General features: G+C 40.9%; 1 protein-coding gene across 5 annotated transcripts in view; it reads left to right on the top strand.

Moving 5' to 3' along the window:
- The window catches only part of SLC26A8 (solute carrier family 26 member 8), an 87154-nt gene that overhangs the window by 41110 nt on the left and 19010 nt on the right, over positions 1-27034 (top strand). For 3 of the 5 annotated variants that reach the window (XM_045500785.1, XM_045500786.1, XM_045500784.1), the window contains exons 6-11: positions 124-288; positions 991-1140; positions 6874-6956; positions 19186-19333; positions 20625-20738; positions 26235-26312. In XM_045500785.1, coding sequence (XP_045356741.1) covers positions 124-288; positions 991-1140; positions 6874-6956; positions 19186-19333; positions 20625-20738; positions 26235-26312 — 738 coding nt within the window. The remainder of the gene's footprint in view (positions 1-123; positions 289-990; positions 1141-6873; positions 6957-19185; positions 19334-20624; positions 20739-26234; positions 26313-27034) is intronic. The other 2 variants (XM_045500788.1, XM_045500787.1) reach the window with 1 other exon arrangement.

Below are 27034 nucleotides of genomic sequence, written 5' to 3'. Positions count from 1 at the left end.
GAGAAGAGTTTATCCAAGGGGCCTAACTGAACTTTTTTGTTGGAAGCCCCCTGGAGAGTGCCTAATTGATGCCATTGTGGGTTGCCTCTCACTGTGGTTTTCTTTCATCTGAACCTTCTACAGCTGTCAATGGGCTTGTTAGGTTTCGGCTTCATTGCCACTTACCTTCCGGAAGCGGCAATCAGCGCTTACCTGGCGGCCACGGCACTACACATTATTCTGTCCCAGCTGACTTGCATCTTCGGGATTGTGATTAACTTCCACTCTGGTCCCATCTCCTTCTTCTATGTGAGTAATTTCTACCTTCACCCAGAGATACCAGTGCCCGCCCCTTGCCTCCAAAAGGAAGTGGACCCGAGTGGTGAGACTGCTGCATAGGAAGCAGAGTCAACACCGTCCTAGACATAATCTCAGCTCTTCTAGATTTACAGTCTGAATTAATTGCAGATGCCAGTTGGACCATGTTATATACAGTTATAATTTAACATGTTCTCAGTTCATTACCATTTTGCCCAGCCCTTTTAAACAAACACGATTTGCATTAAACTTTGGTTTTTAGAATACTGTAATCTATCATAATTCTTCCCATTACATGCCTCATAACAGACATGTATTCTAAAACATCTAAAGAACACAAAATGGCTAAGTAGTCCCTTAAAAGAATGGTGTAGGAGTCACTCTAAACAGCATATATGGTCTAGAAAAAATAGTAAAGAATAGGCTGTAAACAGAACTCCTGGGTCCTTTTCCATTATACTGAAACACATAAAGTGTATTCTCTCCTTATTGGGCATTATTATATTTTAATATCTCTTTTTCAACTTAAAAAAATTTATATCCTCCCATTTCCCTTCACTGTGCTAGTAATGCTCATAACGACCTTTGTGCCTAAGGGTTTCTTTTTGAACTAATCTTGAGGGAGTGTCACCTTCTAGATTTAGGCAATTCTCATACCCCTTTCTAAGCCTCTGTAATTTTGTTTTCTTTCAGAACATAGTTAACTACTGTGTAACTCTCCCAAAAGCTAATTCTACCAGCATCCTACTATTTCTAACTGCTGTTGTAGCCCTGAGAAGCAACAAATGTATCAGAATGTCCTTCAATCAGTATCCCATCGAGTTTCCCATGGAAGTTTTTCTGGTAGGTGTTTTGATGCCCCCAATTCACGGTTTAGATCATTTAAAATGCCTACTTTCTAAAAAAAAAATTTAAATTAAAAGCAAGCAACCTAGGAAGGGAGAGATCAGAGGATACTATAAAAATGATGTTTAAAAAACATATGTTAAATTGTGACAAAGCAGAATATATTTAATTTTAAGTACTAGCTTTTATTTGTAAAACATGCTTATTTTTATTTTTCAATAAATTTCTTATTTTTTAAGCCGATTTATTTATTTTGAGAGAGAGTGTGTGTGTGCAAAAGCAGAGGAGGGACAGAGAGAGAGGGAGACAGAGAATCCCAAGTGGGCTCTACACTGACAGCAATGCCCCGTGTGGGTCTTGAACCTACAAACCATGAGATCATGATCTGAGCCCAAATCAAGAGTTGGATGCTTAATGACTGAGCCACCCACGTGCCCCAAACATGCTTATTTTTAAAGTATTTTTCTCCATTGCTTCTTTTTCATACTATTTCATAAGTAGTTTTTTTTTTTTTTCCTTATGAAAGCAATCCAGGCTCATTTTAGCAATTTTGAAAAACAAGAAAAAAAATAGAAGAAAAGAAAGTCCTGTGGCTGCACCTCCCAAAATCAACTACAATTAATAATTTGGGGTTTTCACTTATTCACTGTTTCCTTCTTTCAAATATATGACAGGCTTATGCTCAGTGTTGGTGAATTTCCATCTTCTTCTATGTAGAATTTTGTTTCTATTTTACTTTTTTTTATTTTTTAAGTAATCTCTATCCCCAGTGTGGGGCTCAGACTCACAACCTTGAGATCAAGAGTCACATATTCCGCTGATTGAGCAAGCCCATGCCCTTGTTTCTTATGTATGTATGTATGTATGTATGTATGTTTATTTATTGGGACACCTGGGTGGCTCAGTCAGTTAAGCATCTGACTCTTGATTTCGGCTCAGGTCATGATCTCACGGTTCGTGAGTTCGAACCCCGTATCAGGCTCTGTGCTGGCAGTGCAGAGCCTGCTTGGGATTCTCCCTCTCTCCCTCTGTCTCTGTGCCTCCCCTACTTGTGTTCTCTCTCTCTCAAAATAAATAAATACACTTAAAAAAGTAAATACTTATTTTTGAGAGAGAATTCACGGGCTGGGGAGAGGCAGAGTGAGGGAGAGAGGGGAGAGGGGCAGAGAGAGGGGGACAGAGGATCCGAAGTGAGCCCTATGCTGACAGCAGAGGGCTTGAACCCACATACGGAAAGATTACGACCTGAACTGAAGTCAGATGCTCAACCAACTAAGCCACCCAGGCACCCCTGTTTCTATTTTAATAGTGTTGTGGTCATTCTGTTGTTCAGCCTCCTTTAATCCTCACTATGCTACAGTAGAGAAATTGAGGGAGATGAGATGTCAAATGGATTGCCTAGTCCGTGTCACTAGTAAGTGGCAGAGCTGGGGCTCACCACTATCTAATAGCAATATTTCTTCTTTTTTTTAAATTGTTTTTTTAATGTTTATTTTTGAGAGAGAGAAAGAGACAGAGCATGAGCAGGGGAGGGGCAGAGAGACAGGGAGACACAGAACCCGAAGCAGGCTCCAGGCTCTGAGCTGTCAGCACAGAGCCTGACGCGGAGCTTGAACTCATGAACTGCGACACCAAGACCTGAGCTGAAGCTGGACGCTTAATCAACTGAGCCACCCAGGCACCCCTCTTCTTTCTTTTAAAAAAGTCCACTGATAAAATTAATCTTTTGCAGTTATAATTAACATTTTTACAATGATAAAGACATTTTCATAAATAAAGCTCAGGTTTTTAAAGTCAGCATTTCTCATATTAGGATCACTGAGTGCTTGGGTGTCCATGAGAATTAATTCCTCCTTAAGAAGTGTCCTGTTGCAGGGGCGCCTGGGTGGCGCAGTCGGTTAAGCGTCCGACTTCAGCCAGGTCACGATCTCGCGGTCCGTGAGTTCGAGCCCCGCGTCGGGCTCTGGGCTGATGGCTCGGAGCCTGGAGCCTGTTTCCGATTCTGTGTCTCCCTCTCTCTCTGCCCCTCCCCCGTTCATGCTCTGTCTCTCTCTGTCCCAAAAATAAATAAACGTTGAAAAAAAAATTTTTTTAAAAAGAAGTGTCCTGTTGCAGAGATCCCAAAAGTTCACCAAACGTCCATGTATTCCCGTCTATTTCCCAGGTGCCCCGTAGTTAGGCAGAACCATGTGACTTTGGGGCCAAAGCATAGGAGAAAGGGTGTGAGTCCCCATGTTCTTTCTTTCCCTGGTGTGATAATCATAGGACTGTATGTTAAAATAATATAGTCCTCCGGGTGGAATTAGCCTGGATCCCTGAGGCACTATTTGCAAAGAAGTTGCCCTGGAGAGACACTGACCCACAACACTCTGTGAGGGCAAAAAAATAACACTAAGATCTCATGGTTTGTATGTTACCACAGCATAACCTATTCTACACTAAATAATCCAGGTCTATACTCTGCATGATTGAAAGAGGATGGGAATTGCTTTGGAAATTGAGACCAAGCTGTATCTCATAACTGTCGTCTACTGCTTGGAGACGTGCATATTCTTCCTTCCTTGGAATAGTTGAAAAGCTATTAATTCACAAAGTCCAGAAACGGAAAGACTACTTTTGTAGGAGACTTTCCCAATCACTGTGCAAAAATAATGGTGCCCTAGAGCCCAGGGGACAATGTGCGCATGGAATATGAGGAACAGGGTCACAGGCAACCTCTCCTTTTCATGGAACCCAGCTCAGCTCTGGCACCCTTGAGCAAATATTCCCAGTACCTCAGCTGAGGCTTTGGAGTCACCAGCAGATGGCATCTGTGACACAGATATCAGTCCTCTCTCTCTCTCTCTCTCTCTCTCTCTTTAATTTCAGCTTTGTTGAGGTATAATTGACATCTAAAGTGGTAAGAGATTTAAAGTGTACATCGTGGTGATCGCACGTGCATACATATTGTGAAATGATTCACCCATCTAGTTAATGGACACTTCCATCACCTCACGTATTTATCTTGCGTGTGTGTGCATCTGTGCTGAGAGAACATTTACGTTCGACTCTTAGCCAATTTGTTTTTTTAAAGTTTATTTATTTTGAGAGAGAGAGAGAATCCCAAGCAGGCTGCACACTTTGATGTGGGGCTCGCACCCCCGAACCTCTCGAGATCGTGACCTGAACGTTTAACTGACTGAGCCACTCAGGTGCCCCCCTACTCTTAGCAAATTTCAATTATACAGTGCAATGTTAGCAACTATAGTCACCATACTTTCCACTAGATCCTCAGACCTTATTCATCTTAAACCTGAATGTTTCTACGCTTTTATCAAACTTTCCCCATTTCCCCCACCCACAGCTCCTGGCAACCACTTTTCTACTTTCTGTTTCTATGAGTGTGGCTGTTTTGTTTTTGTTTTTACTTATTTATTTTTTAAATGTGTATTTATTCTTGAGAAAGCCCAAGTGGGGGAGGGACAGAGAGCGAGGGGGACAGAGGATCCAAAGCTGGCTCTGCACTGACAGGCAGCAAGCTCGATACAGGGCTCAAACTCACGAACTGTGAGATCATGACCTGAGCCAAAGTCAGAAGCTTAACCAACTGAGCCACCCAAGCGCCCTGTTTTTGTTTTTAGATTGCACATATAAGGGGTACCATACAGTATTTGTCTTTCTCTGTCTGGCTTATTTCATTTAGCATAATACCCTCTAGGTTCATCCATGTTGTCACAAATCAAACCCCTCTCTCTCTCTCTCTTTTTTTTTTTTATCTTAGAGAGAGTGTGATTGCGGAGGGGGTCAGAGGGAGAGAGAGAGAGAGATTGAGAATTTTAAACAGGCTCCACGCTCAGGGTGGAGCCCAATGCAGGGCTTGATCCCACCACCCTGGGATCATGACCTGAGCTAAAATCAAGAATCGGATGCTCAACTGACTGAGCCACCGAGGTGCCCCAAATCAACCCTCTCTTGAGAGACAGCAACAGCAGGAATCATAGTGACATTCCTTCAAGCAACCTCAAAGGCAATGAATATTAAGTTACGAGGAAAGGCAATGAGTATAGAGGGTGCTGTGGTTGACTATGGCTGACAGATTAGTTTGTGAGCCACAGTTAAGACATTCCTTTGGGAAACATTGTAAATAATTAGGATGCACCGTGGAGTCAGGTGGGGGAGGAAACTGAGGTCCATCAGTAAAAGTCAGTGGAGACTTAGAATTGTTGCAGTTGAGACATGAAACTTTTTTGTGACCTACTTTATACTCAAAGGTTACCAAAGCCTGCAATGCATTACATATACTTATGTCAAGTCAAGTGATTGGGAACACTTTCTGCCAAGGAGCAAGGGTTAGAGATATCATTTCGAACTGGGGAAAGACCTCCATGTTTCCCCTGGCAGTGAAGAAAATGGGAGAGGGAGGGTGAGAGCTGTTCTGCCTGAGGGTATAAAAAGCTTCTTACAGCACCCACCAAGACACTACTGTCTGGATGTGCTGGAGGAAAAACACCCACCAGTCTGTCCTTAACACAGTAGTGTCAAACAGTAAGGGAAAGTCAAGGCAATATCTGGGACCCAGGTAGAAAACACTGATAAATAATTCAAGAATCCTATAGCTAGAAGAGATGATGCATATTTTAGGTTCATAATTTACATATATGTATATGTGTGTGTATTTGTGGATGTGTTTATGTAAGTTGTTCGGCAAACACCAAGAAAGCATCAAAATAGCTGTCTTTGGGTGATTTGTTTCTGCTTTTTAATTTTTCGTATTTTCTCTGTGTTCCTTTATAAGCCAATACTACCTTACATCGGAAATAAAAGAGTTCCTTGGCCAGTGTGTACACTTCCTGTCCCTTAACTAGGTAAAGAACAAAACTCTTCTCTGACTCAGGCTATGATCCAGATTCTTCTTTCCATTCCGATCTGTAGAGTTCCCCGGTGTTTTCATCAGATCACAGCATCACAGGCAAACCAACTGCAATCCTGCTTGCTGTCTGGTTGAGCTGGCAGAGCAGATTTATGTGTTGGTAGGGAAAATGGGGTAAAGTAGCTCCATATTTATTATTCTAAGACCTGGGCGTTGAGTTCTGCTGTCACTGGCTTGATTTGCTTTGGTGTGAGGTCTCTATAAGGTGTCACAGCTGCTGGGTTGTCTATTTTCCTGCTTTTGAAATGGAAGGGAGACTTGCCATTTTAGGAGGAAATGAAAGGGGGATTAAAAAAAAAAAAAAAGGCAAGTAATTGCTTTGCTGAAGACTTTTTCTTTGTGCTGTCAAACGCTGCTCCATTATTTATTATTAAGGGTTAGTGGGTTAGTCAGTAATGATTCTCAGTATACCTCAACAATCCCCCAATGGATTCTTTATATTGACACGGAGTACCTAGATCTAAAAACTTTTACACATGAGGCCTTTGTGTAGCTATTACCTGAAAACATGTTTATATTGGGTCCAGATGTTTAAGGTTGGTGAGGACATCCATTTGTTCCCATTGTCATGTCAGAGACCAAGGCTGAATTTGCTTTTCATTCTGGCTACAGTGCTAACAAGAGGTTCGGGAACCAAGAGCCAGAGAGAATTTCTGCCATGCCTGCTCCACGGACCTGGCCCCCACTCTCTCTCCAACCTTCATGTGTAGGGAGTGCCACATATCTCATTCCCTGTCTTGCCAGAGGCTATAAGCTCTACTCCTAGAAGCAAAACATAATATTTAGATGATCATATGCATTTTTTTTTTTAACCCCTACAGATTCTTGGCTTCACTGCATTTGCAAACAAGATAAGCATGGCCACAGAAACCAGCAGGATGCTCATCGATATGATTCCTTATAGGTCAGTAACTCCACTTTTCAGGATTACTTTTCCCTCTGTGTTAACCTTCGCTTAGCCTCTGACCAGACAGCCTGATTGATGGTCTCCACTAGCAGTCAAATTTGGGTAATGGGCTCAAATTCATTTTAGAATACAGAAGCTCATGAAGGAGGATGGGCTAGGACAACCCTGTGTTTTGTCTCTGCTCAGCCTCTTAACTCTCATAGTTAAGGAAACTGTTGAATGTGCTGGAAATCAGAGAGATTCACGCGGTTTTTTCCGCAGTACATCATGAGCCTTCTCAACCTCTGTACCCATCTAACTAACCCTCAAGGATGGAACAAGAGATGCCTCTTTTCCTGGCCTCTCTCCTGGAGCTCAGTGCTCAGGAGATGAGTGTTCCTTTCTGTCTTCACCCACTTAGACTGAATCGGGGTCCTTAAACATTTTCTTACTCGGCGTAGGAAGCTATCTTCGAGTAGTCTGGCATATGCAGTTCTTAAGGACTTGCGATTAATTTACATTATAATTCTTACCGGTGACTATGGGTCACTCTTGCTTCTGTTAAGAAAGTTTAATTTCCATAACCCTGATCAGATGCGAGTGCTGGATCCTAACCACTAGACCAACAGGGAACACCTCGTAACCTTGATCGGATGAATCACTTTGGCTAAGGAAGGCGATACACTGCAGTTTCTCCACCCACAGGCAGGCTCTGGAAGAGCATTGTTCATTTCCTAAGGCTGTTCAGTAAGGAATACTGCAGAGTCCGCGATTCTGGCAGACTCCAGGATAACACAACGTAGGCTACTTTGATGAAAGCAGATTGGATTAGTCTCATGTCCTACCAGTTAGTTCTCCGTGAAATCTGATGATGACTAAGTCACTTGAAATTCTGTTCGATTAAAAAAAAAAATGTGAGAAGACCACTGAGGCACCAGGAAGTGCAATGGTAAATAAGACTGAAAAAAATAACAATAACAACAATAAGACCGATGTTTTGCATAATCATTTTATTTCATTTGCACCTCACAGTAGTACTCCTTTTTGTGGCTGAGGAAACTAAGGCTTACCAAATTTAAATTACTTGTCCGTGATCACACAGTCGGTCAAGGGCAGAGCTCCTTTTGAACCCATTTCTCTTTAATTCCAAAATTTATGATTATAATCACTCTATCATACACACTCAGTATGCTCCTGTTATTGATGACTTAAAAACCACACAGTCTGGGGCGCCTGGGTGGCGCAGTCGGTTAAGCGTCCGGCTTCAGCCAGGTCACGATCTCGCGGTCCGGGAGTTCGAGCCCCGCGTCAGGCTCTGGGCTGATGGCTCAGAGCCTGGAGCCTGTTTCCGATTCTGTGTCTCCCTCTCTCTCTGCCCCTCCCCCGTTCATGCTCTGTCTCTCTCTGTCCCAAAAATGAATAAATGTTGAAAAAAAATTAAAAAAAAAAAAAAACAAAAAACCACACAGTCAACTTTTGTTTATGTTTTATCCTCAGATTCAGAGTATAGATAGACAAGTGAGCATTTCAAAATGTAATTTTAGGTATTGCTTTGAACTTCCCTTTTTTTTTTATTGTAATGTATAACCATTTATACACTTTATTTTTTTTAATTTTATTTTTTATTTTTTCAAATTTACATCCAAATTAGTTAGTATATAGTGCAACAATGATTTCAGGAATAGATTCCTTAGTGCCCCTTACCCATTTACCCATCCCCCCTCCCACAACCCCTCCAGCAACCCTCAGTTTGTTCTCCATATTTATGAGTCTCTTCTGTTTTGTCCCCCTCCCTGTGTTATATTATTTTTGTTTCCCTTCCCCTATGTTATCTGTTTTGTCTCTTAAAGTCTTCATATGAGTGAATTAATATGGTTTGTGTCTTTCTCTGACTAATGTCACTTAACATAATACCCTCCAGTTCCATCCACATAGTTGCAAATGGCAAGATTGCATTCTTTTTGATTGCTGAGTAATACTCCATTGTATATATATACCACATCTTCTTTATCCATTCATCCATCGATGGACATTTGGGCCCTCTCCATACTTTGGCTACTGTTGATAGTGCTGCTTTAAACATGGGTGTGCATGTGTCCTTTGGACACAGCACACCTGTATCCCATGGATAAATGCCTAGTGGTGCAATTGCTGGGTCGTGGGGTAGTTCTATTTTTAATTTTCTGAGGAACCTCCATACTGTTTTCCAGAGTAGCTACACCAGCTTGCATTCCCATAAACTTCCCTTTTTATTATATATTTATCCAAAGTTGCTAAAGATTAGAAAAATTGAACAATTTAAGTTAGTTCTTTCTGTGTCCATGTCCCCTTTTAACCTAAGCTAAGAAAGAATTAAATGTGAGAGAACATCAAAAAGGAAAAAACATAAATATTTAAGGTTTACTAACATAGATTTAGGCAATAGATTTCATTTACTGTATACTTCTTTGGGACAGCCACAATATATATTTTTTTAAGTTTATTTATTTATTTTGAGGTGGGGGGAGGGGCAGAGAGAAGGAGAGAGAGAATCCCAAGCAGGCTCTGCACTCTCAGTGCAGAGGGGCTAGAACTCACAAACCGTGAGATCATGACCTGAGCTGAAATCAAGAGTCAGATGCTTAACTGACTGAGCCACCCAGGTGCTCCTGGGACAGCCACATTCTTTTTTTTTTTTGGGGGGGGGAGGGAACAGCCACATTCTTAACTAACTTCTTAAAAGAACGAAAAGGGGAAATTTAACAAAAGGTTAAATATCTAACTGCCTTTGAGTATTTAGTTATATTTCTAACTAGCTCATTACCTGGAAAACACCCAGGTGCTTGTAAGTTGTAAGTATATAATAAATAGGGAACTAACATAGACATAGTTAAATGGTGAAGGAAAAGATATTCAAAAATAGGAATTTAGATTCCTGTACATAATAATGGTATGAAATAGGAAAACAGGAGGAGATAGTGCTTTGAGTACTTTAAGTGATGCTTCCTACTTTAAAGAAAATGAAATTAAAAATGCATAAACTGGGGCGCCTGGGTGGCGCAGTCGGTTAAGCGTCCGACTTCAGCCAGGTCACGATCTCGCAGTCCGTGAGTTCGAGCTCCGCGTCGGGCTCTGAGCTGATGGCTCTGAGCCTGGAGCCTGTTTCCGATTCTATGTCTCCCTCTCTCTCTGCCCCTCCCCCGTTCATGCTCTGTCTCTCTCTGTCCCCAAAAAAATAAATAAAAACGTTGAAAGAAAAAAAAAACAAAATTTTAAAAAATGCATAAACTAATAAATTTTAATTAGATAAAGGATTAAAAATACATCACAAAATTTATTTTAAAATAATTTTTCCAAGTCGTATGTAATACATTGCTCATTTTACTGAATTTAGATTTTACACAAAACTTTAGAAGTCAATTTTGAGTCATAAAACTGTGTCTTGGTGAAATGATAAAAATAATCAAAAGAATAAACATTTCAAATAGTAAATCTCATCTAAAACACTTAGAAGATTTTTTTTTTCTTAGAAAATAAACCTAGAGGTATAGAAACCAAAGCATATTTGTGCTTCCAAGCTCAGTTTAAAGGATTATTCTATGAATCTATGGGAAAATAATGCTGGCCCCCAAATCATGAAAATTTCTTTTCCTTTTTTTAGTCTGTTAATGTCATGATTGATTTTTGAATGTTAAACCAACATTTCATCCTTAGATAAACCTCACTTGGTAATCGTGTATTATCGTTTTATATATTGATTCACAAAGATGTTGTTAAGAATTTTTGCATTCTGGCACAAAAACAGACACACAGACCAATGGAATAAAATAGAAACCCCAGAACTAGACCCACAAACGTATGGTCAACTCATCTTTGACAAAGCAGGAAAGAACATCCAATGGAAAAAAGACAGCCTCTTTAACAAATGGTGCTGGGAGAACTGGACAGCAACATGCAGAAGGTTGAAACTAGACCACTTTCTCACACCATTAACAAAAATAAACTCAAAATGGATAAAGGACTTGAATGTGAGACAAGAAACCATCAAAACCTTAGAGGAGAAAGCAGGAAAAGACCTCTCTGACCTCAGCCGTAGCAATCTCTTACTCGACACATCCCCAAAGGCAAGGGAATTAAAAGCAAAAGTGAATTACTGGGACCTTATGAAGATAAAAAGCTTCTGCACAGCAAAGGAAACAACCAACAAAATTAAAAGGCAACCAACGGAATGGGAAAAGATATTTGCAAATGACATATCGGACAAAGGGCTAGTATCCAGAATCTATAAAGAGCTCACCAAACTCCACACCCGAAAAACAAATAACCCAGTGAAGAAATGGGCAGAAAACATGAATAGACACTTCTCTAAAGAAGACATCCGGATGGCCAACAGGCACATGAAAAGATGTTCAGCGTCGCTCCTTATCAGGGAAATACAAATCAAAACCACACTCAGGTATCACCTCACGCCAGTCAGAGTGGCCAAAATGAACAAATCAGGAGACTATAGATGCTGGCGAGGATGTGGAGAAACGGGAACCCTCTTGCACTGTTGGTGGGAATGCAAATTGGTGCAGCCGCTCTGGAAAGCAGTGTGGAGGTTCCTCAGAAAATTAAAAATAGACCTACCCTATGACCCAGCAATAGCACTGCTAGGAATTTATCCAAGGGATACAGGAGTACTGATGCATAGGGGCACTTGTACCCCAATGTTCATAGCAGCACTCTCAACAATAGCCAAATTATGGAAAGAGCCTAAATGTCCATCAACTGATGAATGGATAAAGAAATTGTGGTTTATATACACAATGGAATACTACGTGGCAATGAGAAAAAATGAAATATGGCCTTTTGTAGCAACGTGGATGGAACTGGAGAGTGTGATGCTAAGTGAAATAAGCCATACAGAGAAAGACAGATACCATATGGTTTCACTCTTATGTGGATCCTGAGAAACTTAACAGGAACCCATGGGGGAGGGGGAGGAAAAAAGAAAAAAAAAAAAAAAGAGGTTAGAGTGGGAGAGAGCCAAAGCATAAGAGACTGTTAAAAACTGAGAACAAACTGAGGGTTGATGGGGGGTGGGAGGGAGGAGAGGGTGGGTGATGGGTATTGAGGAGGGCACCTTTTGGGATGAGCACTGGGTGTTTTATGGAAACCAATTTGGACAATAAATTTCATATATTATAAAAAAAAAAAAAGAATTTTTGCATTCATGTATATGAAGAATATTGTCCTGAGAGTTTCTTTTCTTGCAATATCTGCATCTGGGTTTAGTATCAGAGTATTGTAGACATCATAAAAGGAATTGGGATGTACTCTCTTATCTTTAATTTCTGGAAGAGTTTCTATAGAATTGGCATTATTTATTTCTAAAATATTTGGTAGAATTCATCAGTGAAAATATTTAGGCCTGCCTGAAGTTTTCATTGTGGGCAGGTTCTTAACCAAAAATTTAAATTTTTTCCTATAAATTTAATTTTTTAATAGTCTATCAAGTACAATTATTATTAAATTACATAAGCATTGTCTATAATTCAGGTTATCTATTTCTTCTTGAGAGTACTGTTAGTTTTTGTGACTCACAGAATTTTTTTTAATGTTTATTTATTTATGTATTTTGAGACAGAGAGAGAGTATGAGCCTGTATGAGCAAGGGAGGGTCAGAGAGAGAGGGAGAGAGAGAATCCTAAGCAGCCTCCCTGCTGTCAGCACAGAGCCCAGTGAGGGGTTTGATCTCACAAACCATGAGATCATGACCTGAGCTGAAATCAAGAGTCAGATGCTTAACAGACTGAGCCACCCAGGCTCCCTGGTGATTGAACAAATTTGCCCATTTAATCTAAGTTGTCAAATATATTGGTAAAAAGTTATTTATGTTCTCTTACTATCTTGTTTTAGTAAACAGCATTATTAATATATAATTTATATACCATAAAACTCACCATTTTAAAGTGTACACTTTTGTGGATTTTAGTATATGCTCAAAGTGGTACAACCATCATCACCATCTAATTTCAAAATATTTTATCACCCCCAAAAAGAAACCCTGTCCCATTTGTCCCTCTCCTTAGCCCTTGGCTACTACTTTATCTACTTTTTTTTTCTTTTATTTTAAGTAAACTCCACACCACACGTGGGACTTGAACTCACAACCCCAAATTCAAGAGTCACATGTTCTACCTACTGAGCCAGCCAGGTGCCACTCAATCTATTTTCTACCTCTAAGGATTTGCCTATTCTGGAATCATAAAATATGTGGCCTTTTGACTCTGGCCTCCTTCACTGAGCATAATGTTTTCAAGATCCGTCCATATTGTACCATGGATCATTCCTACTTATGGCTGAACAGTATACTTATGGTACATATGGATATACCACATTTTGTTAATCAGTTCATCAGTTGATGGACATTTCAGTTATTTCCAGCTTTTGGTTATTATGAATAGTGCCCCTATGAACATTCAGGTGCCAAGTTTTTCTTTGAGTACCTGTTCTTTCCTTTTGAGGACATACCTAGGAGTAGATTTGCTGAGTCATATGGTAACTCTATGTTGAACTTGTTGAGGAGTTGCCAAACTACTCTCCACACTGCACCATTTACTTTCCTGCCAATAATGCACAAAGGTTCCAATTTGCTCCTTCTGGTCACAAAGGTGCAGACAACAAGGTGAGCAGTCATTGTTGTTGCACCTCACTCCCATTGTTTCAAGTCCCTCCCCCTCTGGCAAAAGTGACTTCCAAGGGATTTAAAGCACTGGCACCCCATTTTTTCTTCTTCATTTTTTTCTTTTTCTCCCCTTTTGGAAGTCATACATTAAAGATTAGGACATTAAAAAATACCTGCACTTACAGGGAAAATTAGAAAATAACCACACATGCCTGGAAAAAGGAACAGGCTCAGAAAAGACCTGAGAAAACCTTAAGTTTAACGATTTCTTCAAATGAAGTCCTTGACACAAAAACAGCCAACAACAACAATAACAAAAAACAACAAACCCTAGGAACGGGGAGAATCTGATTTCCAGAGGTACTACATTATTAGATTCAAATATCCAATGTTCAACAAAAATGTCAAGGCAGATAAAGGAACAGGAAGTATGGCTCATTAAAATGAAAACAACAACAACAGAAATTGTCCTGAAAAAGACTTGATGGCAGATCTACTAGACAAAGACTTGAAAGCAATTGTCTTAAAGACACTTAAAGAACTAAAGGAAAATGTAGAGAAAGTAAACAATGTATGAACAAAATGGAAATATCAAAAAAGAAATAGCAAACTTAAAAGAAACCAAAAAGAAGTTATGGGGCTAAGAAGCACAATAACTGAAAGGAAAAATTCACTAGAGAGATTCAAAAGCAGATTTGAACAGTCAGAAGGAAGAATCAGTGAACTTGAGGATAAGATAATGGAAATTATTGAGTCTGAGGAACAGAAGGAAAAAAGATTAGAGAAAAATGAACAGAATTTTAGGGACTTATGGGACACCATCAAGCAGAGCAACACACACTCAGAGGGAGACTCAGAAGGAGAAGAGAGAAAGAAAGGGATGAGAACAACATTTGAAGAAATAATGGCTTCCCAAACTTGACTTAAAAACATGAGTGTAAACGTGTAACTCTAACAAATTCCTAGTAAGAGAAACTCAAAGAGACCCATACCTAGATATATAATCAAACTTCAAAAGACAAAGAGAATCTTGAAAAGGAAAAGAGAAGTGACTCATACATAAGGGCTTATCAATAAAGTAATGAGAGACTTCTCGTCAGAAACTCTGGAGGCCAGAATGCAGTGGGCCAACGAAGTGCTAAAAGAAAAAAAAACAAACAAACCATCGACCAAGAATCCTATATCCAGCAAAATTTTCCTTCAAAAGTTAAGAAGTTAAATCATTCTCAGATAAATAAAAGCTAAGCGAGTTTATTACCACTGGACCTGCCTTGGAAGATATACTCAAGGGAGTTCTGCAGGGTAAAATGATAGAATAATTTACAGTAACTTAAAGCTGTATGGAGAAATAAAGGTCTCAGTAAAGGCAAATATTGGAAAATTATAAAAGCTAGTATTATTAACAATGGTTTGTAATTGAACATTTTATTTTTTACATAATTTAAGAGACCAGTGCATTTAAAAAAATCACTAGTTTATGTTTTGAGGTATACAATGTATAAAGGTATAATTTTGTGACATCAGTAACAGAAAAGGGTGTGAATAGAGCTGTAAAGGAGCAGAGTTTTTGTACGTTATTGAAGCTAAGCTGGTGTAAATTCAAACTAGAGTGTTATAACTTTAGGATGTTAAATGTAACCCCCATGGTGACCACAAAGAAAATAGTTATAGAATATATACAAAAGGAAATTAGAAAGGAATTTAAACATTTCACTACAAAAAAATCAACTAAACACAAAAGAAGATAGTAATGCAGGAAATGAAGGACATATAAAACTATAAGACATACAGAAAACAAATAGCAAAATAACAGAAGTCCCTTCATATCAGTAATTACTTTAAATGTAAATGGATTAAACTCTCCAGTCAAAAGAGAGATTGGAAGATTGGATAAAACACACCATCTAACTATATGGTATCTGTAAGAGACTCATTTTAGGGGCACCTGGGTGGCTCGGTCAGTTAAGCGTCTGACGCTTGATTTCAGCTCAGGTCATGATCTTACAGTTGGTGGGTTCAAGCCCTGTGTCAGGCTGTCCACTGACAGCACAGACCCCGCTTGGGATTCTCTCTCTCCCCTCTCTCTCTGCTCCTCCCTTGCTGTCTCTCTCACTTTCTCTCTCTCTCTCAAAATAAAGAAATAAACATTAAAAAAAAGAGAGAGAAGTGCTTTAGATCCACAGACACAAATAGATTAAAAGTGAAAGAATGAGAAAAGATATGGTAACAAAAAGAGAACAGAAGTGGGTATACAAATATAAGACAAAACAGGCTTTAAGTTTAAAAAGTTTACAAGAGACAAAGAAGGACATTATATGTTATAAACAATCCAATTATTTGTATGCTATAAGTAATCCAATAATTATTAAGCAGTTATGAACATTTACACACCTAATGACAAACCGTCAAAATACATGAAGCAAAAAAGGACAGAATTGAAGGAAGAAATAGACAGTTCTACAATAACAGTTGGTGACTTCAATACCCCACTCTCCGTAATAGATAGAACACCCAGGCAGAAGATAAGTAAGGAGACAGGTCCTAACCAACACATAATAGACCAATCAGATCTAACAGACATACACAGAACATTGTACTGAACAACAGCATACATATTCTTCTCAAGTGCACATGGGCTACTTTCCAGGATAGACCACACATTAGGTCACAGATTAAGTCTCAATAGATTTAAAAATTAAAAAAAAAATTTTTTTTAATGTTTTATTTTTGAGAGAGAGAGAGAGAGAGAGAGAGAGAGAGAGAGAGAGCATGAATGGGGGAGGGGCAGAGAGAAAGGGAGACATAGAATCCAAACCAGGCTCCAGGCTGTCAGCATAGAGCCTGACGCGGGGCTTGAACCCATGAACCGCAAGATCATGACCTGAACCGAAGTTGGACAATTAACTGACCGAGCCACCCAGGTGCCCCTAAAAAAATTTTTTTAAATATTTTATTATTAAGCAATCTCTATACCCAATGTGGGGCTTGAACTCACAATCTGGGGATCAAGAATCACATGCTCCATTGACTGAGCCAGCCAGGGGCCCTAAGTCTCAATAGATTATAAAAGATAGATATTGTACAAAGTATTTTCTCTGACCATGATGAGATGAAGTTAGAAATCAATAACAAAAGTAAAACATAAAAATTCACAAATTTGTGGAAATTAACACACTCTTAAACAATCAATAGATCAATGAAGTCACAAGAGAAGTTAGAAAATACAGAGATACATGGAAACAAAAACACAACATACCACAACATACAATACACAAAAAAAACAGTGCCAAGAGGGAAATTTGTAGCCGTAAATGCTTGCATTTTAAAAGTAAACCAACAAGCAAGATCTCAAATCAACAACCCAACTTTACACCTCAAGGAAGTAGAAAAATAAGAATGAACTAAACCTAAAGCTAGCAGAAGGAAGGAAACAAAGATAAGAGCAGAAATAGATGAAATAGAGAATAGAAAGACAATAGAGGAAATCAATGAAACCAAGTCGGTTCATTAAAAAAAATCAACACAACTGACAAACCTTTAGCTAGATGCTCTAAGACAAAAAGGGAAAAGATCAAGTCAGAAATTAAAATGAGGATATTACTACCAATTCTACAGAAATAAAGATGACTACAGAATAAAGATGACTATAACAGAGTACTGTTACTATGTGCCAACAAATTTGATAACCTAGATGAAATGGAAAATTCCTAGAAACACAAAATCTACCAAGACTAAATCATGAAGAAAAAAAAGTCTGAATAGACCTATAACTAGTAAGGAGATTGAACCAGTTATCACAAATATCCTGACAAAGAAAAATCCTGACCCTGATGGCTTCATTGGCGAATTCTACCCAGCATTAAAGAACTGTTCAAACTTTTCCAAAATACTGAAGAGGAGGAAACTCTTTCCAACACATTCTATGAGGCCAGCATTACCCTGATACCGAAGCCAGACAAAGACACTACAAGAAAAGAAAACTTAGGAACATTGATGATCAGTGATGCAAAAATCTTCACAAATATAAGCACACGATAAGACACAGTATTACTAATTATTTGGGAAATGCAAACTGAAACTATAGTGAGATACGACCTCATACCCATTAGGATGGCTACTGTGTATGTGCACACGCACACACACACACATACACATACATATATATGCGCATATATACATATACCTATACCAGTGTGTGTGTGTGCATCTAAGACAGAAAATAACAAAAGTTGGTGAGGATGTAGATTTCTTTGTGCACTGTTAGTAGAAATATAAAATGGTCCAGCCACTGTGGAAAGCAATATGGTGGTTCCTCAAAAAATTAAACAGAATTACCAGATGATCCAGCAATTCTACTTCTGGATATATACCCCACAAAATTGAAAGCAGGGTCTTGAAGCGATATTCATGCACCCGTGCTCATAGCAGCATTATTCGCAATAGCTAAAATGTGGAAGAATTCATAAGTGTCATCAACGATGAATGGATAAGCAAAACATATATACACATCATTCAGCCTTGAAAAGGAAGGAAATTCTGACATATGCTACAACATGGTTGACCTTGAGGACTTTATGCTGAGTGGACTAAACCAGTCACAAGAAGATAAACCCTGTATGATTCCACTTACATGAGGTGCTTAGGGTAGTCCAAATCATCAAGACAGAAGGGAGAATGGTAGTTGCCAGGGCTGGAGGAGGAGGAAAGGGAGAGCTATTGGTTAACTGGATTAATAGGGTTTCAGTTTTACAAGGTGAAAAGAGGTACAGCGTGGATGGTGGAGACGGTTGCGCATTCCGAGTGTATTTAACACCACTGAATGGCACACTTAAAAATGGATAAGATGGTGCATTTCATGCAATGCATATGTACCACACTGAAAAGAAATGAGGGGGAAAAAAACTATAGGAGGGATGGTGTAGGTAGAATTGGAAGTAATTTATATAAAAGAGGTAAAGATGTAAAAAATGTACATAAAATTATACCCTAAAAGATTTGAGTGTGAATAGAAGGGGATTCATTGGGATTTTGGCTCCAAACCATCTTAGATGTGGTATCTGCCTATTGTTTATCCACTGGTATGGTCTCTAACAGTGTAGGTGGGGCCATTTTCTGTCAGTCTTTGTGGTTTGCCTATCCTATTTGTTGCTATTGCTACATGGCAAGAATGTCGAACTAGAAGATAGCAAGTGTTCTCTCAGTGGCTTTTGTAACCTGGGTGGGTTTCCCGGCAGTTTGGGCAGGCTGCTGCCTCAGTACTCTTCTATCTTTTGTTGTTATTACTTTTTTTTTTTTTTTGAGAGAGACAGTGCGTGCACGCCAGCAGGGGAGGGGCAGAGAGAGAGGAAGAATCTTAAGTGGGCTGCAGGCTCAGCACGGAGCCCAACGCAGGGCTCCATCTCACAACCCTGAGATCATGATCTGAGCCGAAATTAAGAGGCCGAAGGCGCTCAACCCACTGAGCCAGCCCGGCGCCCCTCTTATTGTTATTTTCAAAAAAGGGTCAGGCCTGCCTGCCCCACATGATAAGGCTGGAGTGGGGAAGGAGCCAATAAATGGTTCCTGCTTTCTAGGAATAATTCCACCATTTTATTCCAGCTTCCTGTTTCCTGTGATGCCAGATTTGAACATTCTTCCTGAATTAATTTTAGAAGCCTTCTCCTTAGCTTTAGTGAGCTCCTCTCTGCTGGTATTTGTGGGCAAGAAGGTTGCCAGTCGCCATAACTACCGTGTTAATTCCAACCAGGTGAGATGAGAGACTTATTTCTGTTATTTCCTCTGACCCTTAAGTCTTTGTTCTCCAATCTGAGCCTCCTGTCAACATGAAGACTGCATTTTTTTAATGTTTATTTTTGAGAGAGACAGAGCATGAATGGGGGAGGGGCAGAGAGAGAGGGAGACACGGAAACCGAAACAGGCTCCAGGCTCTGAGCCCCCTGCCCCCATGTGGGGCTCGAATCCATGAACCGTGAGATCATGACCTAAGCCAAAGTCTGACGCTTAGCTTAACCACTTAACAGACTGAGCCACCCAGGTGCCCCAAGACTGCATTCTTTTGTAACTAGAGAGTCAGTGAGACCAAAATTTGAATTATAATTACCAAAGGATTTTTGAGAAGCATGGCATACTTAACTTTGAAGCCACTTAAATTAACATGAGTGTTATTCGCCCAGAACAGCTATGGTGTGGGGAGGCAAGAAGATAACATATGGCATCATGTTGTTAAGCTAGCAGAATTCCTCGCCTCTTAATTTCATCCTCCTTTCCAAGTTCTTAGGAGTCAACCACATACCGAGGTGCGATAAGAAATGCTAGGGAATATCAAAGCCAGGCTACTAGCATAATTAAATTGGTCTCCCAGAAACAGTCCTTGGTGGCTTTTTTTTTGTTTTGTTTTTTTATCTCCCAACTATTCTGAGTTTGGCCCTTTTCCTAGAACTCAAAAGAGAAATGTGGAAGAAAGAGTTGTCCCACTTTGATTTTAAGATAGTATGGAAGGAAGGGAGAAAAATTAGTATTATGTTTCCTCCTGTCATCCGAAGTCCCAGTGAAAGGGAATAATAAGACAAAAATTTCATTTCTCACTTTGAAAAAGTGCTTTTCTTAGGATGGGTAGCTAAAATGAAGATTCAAGTTAATCCGGAAATCAGATTTGCCATCCTTTTGTTCTTTGTAAGAGTATTTTCGGGGCGCCTGCGTGGCACAGCCGGTTAAGCGTCTGACTTCAGCTCAGGTCATGATCCAGCAGTTGGCAAGGTGGAACCCATGTTCGGTGCCACTCTGACAGCTCAGAGCCTGGAGCCTGCTTCACATTCTGTGTCCTTCCCTCTCTCTACCCCTCCCCCGCTCATGCTCTCTCACACTGTCTCTCTCAAAAATAAACATTTTTTTAAAAACAGACTATTTCTGTGTTGTTTGAAGTGAAGTAAACAATCCTGTCTTCGTACATAGGAAATGGACGGTGTGTCTTTAGCTCAAACCCAAGTCTGCCTTCTTCAACAAACAGCGGGCCTAACACGTTTGCCATGTCTTTCCAGGATTTAATAGCCATCGGCCTTTGCAATGTCGTCAGCTCATTTTTCAGATCTTTCGTGTTTACTAGTGCTGTTGTCAGGACTATTATCCAAGATAAGTCTGGAGGAAGACAACAGGTATGTTGAAATAGAATCTTCTTCCTAATATAAAAGCATATTTATATCTATTCACATGTATATTCCCAGAAGGGGATTTTCTTAGTTTAATCATGTTGCTGCTTTAATGTTATGTTTGTTAGGCAAGATCTCTTGGAGGAACCTGGACTTCACACTTGCCTAATTTTTTGCTTAGATTTTTTTTTTGTCTTAAAAGCTATTTGTCAACGTTGAACTTGAAAGTCATTTTCTATAGAAATATTATTCTATTTTAGTGGTTTCTATGGATTAGTCTGTAGAAACCTATTTTCCACGTAGCATACCCCAAAGAATAGTATTTCAGGTAAACTAACCATCACCTATTAACATTGCTTTCTATGGAAGGGTATATTCCCGGTCCTAGTCTGGGGAAGTAATAATACAACTCTCCCCATCCTAGCTCCAGAACTAGAAACTTCCCTAGCTTCCTCAAGGGGCATGACAAGAGCCTTTCATGAGAGAGAGTAAGGCCTTTGTCTAGATGAACCTAGAGACTTTATGACCGTTCTGCCTTTGAATATGAGAAAATTATCCAAGTCAGATTTTCTTCAGGTGCTCCGAATTAGTAAACTAAATGTGTGGGGCAGAGGGGAGAGGGAGAGGGAGAAGAAGAGGGAGAGGGAGAACACCAGCAGAGAAGGCTCTAAAGGTGAACTCTGTCTAATTGCAGGCATGATATTTTATAAGTCCAATGTTCACGGGTTCTGAACTAACTAGATTAAAGTTCCAGCCCTACAACATGGGATAAGTCCCAGCTCAGCTATGTAGCATGATGAAATGTCAAAGAACTCTCAGAATCAAAACTGGAGTAAGCCCAGGGAATGGGTTAGGACTCAGAAGGCAGAGAAATAACGACAGAGGTCAACAAGAAGCTTAGGCCACAGACGTGTGGTAGAAAGGTACAGCGATGGTCAGAAACGGAAGTGTGAGACGAATGGACACTAAATTTGCATTGGGGTGGGGGGGGAAGGCAAAGTGTCCCAGTCCATAGGTAAATAGAGGTGAAATATAAGGTGAAAGCCAATAAAAGTCAGAAGGGGCGGGATCTTGGGTCTAGAGTAAGATCGTGTCCTATCACTTCATGTGGACTGAGTTTTGTCATAAAGCTTCTGCCAGACATGCTGGCCTTGAAGGTATACCTCTTTTCCACTCCCGTTTGATGGAAAGAAGGAACTTGGGCTATGGAGAAAAGAAGAATGTTCTGTGCAAGTGTGCAAAAACGTTGACATCCATACGAGAGGATTTCATGATAAGAAGTAGAAATGGCGTTCCCAGACATTAGTCCCCACTAACTTTTTAAGGTTTATTTATTTTTGACAGAGAGAGAGAGAGAGAGACAAAGCATGAGCGGGGGAGGGGCAGAGAGAGAGAGGGAGACACAGAATCCGAATCAGGCTCCAGGTTCTGAGCTGTCAGCACAGAGCCCGATATGGGGCTCGAACTCATAGACCGCGAGATCATGACCTGAGCCGAAGTCGGACGCTCAACCGACTGAGCCACCCAGGCGCCCCAGTCCCCACTAACTTTGACAACATGCTTCGTTTATTTGGTATATAAGCATGACATACATTTGGGGAGAAAAAAAGGCACACAGGTGGAAAAAATTAAATCACACGGCAAGTAACATTAAGTGCAGAATAAGCCTCATAAATAAAAAGTGCCATAAATATTACAAGAAGGAGAATGAGGGAGGAAGTGGATTTTCATGGATTATTGAAAGAGGGTTAGGAGATGTAGAGATAGCCGGAAGGAAGAAGGGCTTCAGTTCAGCCTCAGAGTTGCCTTTAGCCTGTCAGACAAAGTGCCTGCTTCAAAGGCAGCCTGTGGCTCTCATTCTGTTTTCTGCTGCTACACTGTTCTCCTGTGCAGCACATTCCCCTACCACTGATACGTCCCTGAGGGGCTGTGACACTTCACGTTGGGGCATTCTTCTAGGAATGCTGGTTAAGTCCTTCCCTGAGAGCTTGGTAAATCGGGTAAATCGCCAGTTCGAGCAGAGAACGCTGCTGGCCCCCAGCCCTGGAGGCATTGGATTTACCCAGCCTCCACCCTTCCGATCTGGACAAGCAGAGGCCCCTGAGATTCATTTTGTCTTCTTCATCTCACAGCGGCCGATGCTCTCTCTATCTCCTCTCTCAGGGGATTTTTGAGTCACTTTGCCTGAGAACACCCTTGCTTCTTCAAAGTTCCTCAGGACTATAGGAAAGAGAAGCAAGGGGCTGCCTCTGTACCTCTCAGACCTGACCTGCCACCAAGGGCCACTTTATTGGTTTTTTTTAATCTGGCATAAATACAAACTGTGTATGTGTACCTGGATTTCATAATTCTCCTTGTCTAGAACCCACTTGCCTTCACTGGTTGCAGCAAAACCTATTGACTCTTGCTGCCACAGCCTGGGCCTGCTGTGTTGGCAGGCCATGACAGAGAGGATGTGAAGAGCCCCAGACCCATGGCCAGTTGGACTGTCCCCCACTCTGTCTTCTGGCTCATCTAGTTCTAACCACTGGGTTTCTCTGTTCTCCACAACTGGGTTCCTTTCCTTATTCCCTGCTTTCCAAGGACTGGCCGTCTTGCCATGTCCCCAGACTCTCAGAACTGCTTAAAAAATTAGTTATTATAAAAGAAAGAGGGGTGCCTGGGTGGCTCAGTCAGTTAAGTGTCTGGCTTAGGCTCAGGTCAGGATCTCATGGTTCGTGAGTTGGAGCTCCAAGTCAGGCTCTGTGCTGACAGCTCAGAGCCTGGAGCCTGCTTTAGATTCTGTGTCTCCCCCTCTCTCTGCCCTCCCCCCTCCCCCCCCCCCCCGCCAAATAAATAAAACATTTTTTTAATTAAAAAAGAAAAGAAAGAGATTATAAAAGAAAGATATGTGTTGTATTCTTTTTAGAGGGAGCAAACGGGACAGTGGAGAGAGCCTAGATTTCAGAGTCAGCCGGTCAGGTAGATTGAATCCTGACTCAGTGGTTCCTAGATGTGTGTGTGACCTTGGACTTTTGCTTTTTGAGGCTCTAGTCCTCATCTGGAAAATGGGAATAAAGATAACTTTTCGGTTATGAGAATTAAATTAGGTGACAATAGTGCCTATCATAGTGCCTGTCACTTAAGAGGTTCAAAAATCACAGCTTCTACCCTAGCTCCCTAGGGCCCCGGCCAGTGCTTGGCAATCTACAACGCTTCTGCTACATGGAACCCACTATGTATGAAGTAATTGGTGTCTGAGGGTCTGCATGTCCACAGTGGCTGTGGCTTACGGGAACTCACATTGCCTTGAATTCCCAAAGAGAGGGCAGAGTCCCCGTTTTTCTTCAAGAAAGCCTGGGAAAGTGATGGAAATGAGAACGGAATAGCAAAATATGCACGAGTTGTAAACTTCTCCATGTTTGCTGTCTGTAGACCCTGTTCAGACACAGAGGCTGAGATTCGGAGAGCCATCAAGCATCCTCCTAAGGCACAATGCCACCGAGGATTGCCCTGTGGTCCCAAAGCCCACTCCTTTTGTGTGCACAGCCAGGGGAGACACACAGTTATTGGCAGACCTCCCAACCCTGTCTCAGCCGCAGATTTTATGGGATTCACTGTCCAGTTTGTACTCATTTATTTATTATTTTTTTTAAGTTTTATTTAGTTAAGTAACTCTTCACCCCGCATGGAGCTGAACTCACAACCCCAAGATTAAGAGTCACATGCTCTTCTGACTGAGCCAGCCAGGCACCCCTGTACTCATTTAAATCTAGGTTTAATGCAGCTTATTTTAGCATCTGCATGTCTTTGTTTCTTTAAATCAGAAGAATTTGGAGAAAAGAAGTGGTAGGTCGAGCCTACCCAGGGACAGGGACGCAAAACACAAAACAAAACACCAACAAAGAAGAAGTGATAGGAAGATAGGTGAAGGAAGAAGTGATAGGAAGTCCTGATGTATTTTCCTGTGCTGATCGAAGTAGTTTTTCTATAGAGCCAACAAAGACCACCTAAAGCAAGACCCTTAGATTAGATCCAACAACAGGTTGATGTGTACATCGGCTGAAGGAGTTTATGGCCTCAGTTACTTGTTTCAGTTCCACGGGGTATAAAATGCTTGCCCTTAGAACTTCCTGACTTTCTGTTGTAGTGGTCCATTTTCCTAAATCCCCCTTTCTGTACTGCCATCACCTGGTGTCAACTATGAAGCAGCTGGGACGGGGAAAGAAGGAAGTAGGAAATTGATTTCATCGCTGTTAGTTTCAGTGGTGCATTTATATGCAAATAGCAGTGCGCAGTGAGAGGGAATCCAGTAGGAAGGGTTTTTCTTTTTTCCTTTTTTTTCACACCTAAGAAATAAAGAGAAAAATGGGAGAATCACTGCTGAACAGTCACTTAATAGTTTAGCTTTGAGGGACTCCCTCAGCTCTTGCTTGTATATGCCATTGTTCTGATTTGTGGTTAGTTTTATTCTCCCACACACACATCCCCCAGTGGAGTGGGAGATTATACTGCTTTCCATCAGTTTTTATTTTTAGGGGCTTAACCAATGGAAATGTACCCATAGAGGATGTATTGAGTTCAAGACTATGTCCAGAGAGCCTTGAGACCGTAACTTAGCTTGCTCTCTGTATCTGCCAATCAGAACCACTGCTTGCCAAGCAACGCTGAACCCAGAGGCATCAACCCAGCCAGCGTAGGACCCAGAGCTGCTATTTGCAGCCCTGGCTCACATTTGTACCCTTTTTTATGGCAAGGAAGCAGAGAAAAACTGAAGTAGGGAAATCAGAAATGATTATCGTTGCATTTTTAAGATAAAACGCTACCGAGGGGCGCCTGGATGGCTCAGTGGCTTAAGTGTTTGACTCTTGATTTCGGCTCAGGTCATGATCTCACCGTTCATGGGATCAGGCCCCATATTGGGCCCTGAACCGATAGCACGGAGCCTGCTTGGGATTCTCTCTCTCCCTCTCTCCCTCTCTCTGCCCCTCCCCGTCTCAATATAAATAAATCAACATTTTTAAAAAATGAAACACCACTGAAACTGTTAAATGGGAAGCTATCCAAGCTCCAAACAGGAGAGCGAGGAGGGAGATATTTACTGACATGAAAAGTGGACTGGTTGGGATTTTAGGGCTGACAGTGACGAGTCTACTAAGGCTTTTCTAGACTGTTCCAGGAGGAGTTAAAGTTGGGAGGGAAGGCAAGCCGGACTTTAGGAGACTCCAGATGCACAGCACAATGCTATGGCAATAAAGATCCAAATACCTGAGACAGTTTGGCACTTTGCAGAAAGCATTCACGCATTCATTCGACAAATATTGATTGAGTACCTAGTATGTGTTTAGCACTTTGACAAGACCTGAAAATATCAGTTCAGTGAAAATGCACTTGTGCTGGATGGTGACATTCAACTCCTTTTAAGCAAAAAATGCACGCTTCTCACCATGCATAAGGCATCAGTTGCAGACAGGGACCAATACGTTCCCGATGGTCTCTCTCCAACTGGCTCTGTCTCCTCAGTTTGCATCTCTGGTAGGCGCTGGTGTGATGTTGCTCCTGATGGTCAAAGTGGGACCCTTTTTCTACGAACTGCCAAACGTAAGTAGAACTGATAAAGAACGTGGCGTACAGAAAAGACCAGATCTCCCCACTGCGTCTTGGTGGGGCATTCACCTTGTTCCCAGCGGTGGCGCCACCCTATCTCTCATCCCTTGCCTTTAAATTAATAGCAACCACTTCACAGGAGTGGTGAGTAAATAAGATAATATTTCTAATATAAACAGAATGGTGTCGAGCTAGTCATACATGCTCAAGAAATATTAGATAATATAATTATTCTCATTTTCGTTGACCTTCATTTTATGGCTTACGCTGTATAAGTAAAGATTCAGTTAAAGATGACCAAAATAGACTTCAGATGCCAGAACGCCCCTCACCGACTCAGGCTTGGAAACTCATTGTGTATGCATGCCATCTGTTTCCCAAGCCGTTTCCAGAAGGCCTTGTTCTGCATTCATATGAACTCAGTTGCCCTGTGACAGTCTCTCTGCCTTGTGGTTGGTTCACAACACTAGAAAGCAGGGGTCTGAAAGTTGAGTTTTAACTCTGTTCAGCAAAGCCACCTCTGTGTACTTCTATACTTCTGTGCCATTTCTTCCCTTTGTGAGAGACTGATGACCTTGCATTTAGAGGTGCATTACTTATTGGCTATAATCAATTTGTTCTCTGTCACCATATAGATCACTGCTCAGTCACCATGACTTCCTTTTAAATTTCCTTAATGTTCCCGTTAGCCATTTTTAGATAGTGCTGAGGGAGGT

Source organism: Leopardus geoffroyi, chromosome B2 (assembly GCF_018350155.1).
Source record: "Leopardus geoffroyi isolate Oge1 chromosome B2, O.geoffroyi_Oge1_pat1.0, whole genome shotgun sequence".
In the NCBI taxonomy this organism is placed as follows: Eukaryota; Metazoa; Chordata; class Mammalia; order Carnivora; family Felidae; genus Leopardus; species Leopardus geoffroyi.
Note: the sequence above shows the minus strand (reverse complement) of the source record. Positions and strands in the feature narration are given on the sequence as shown.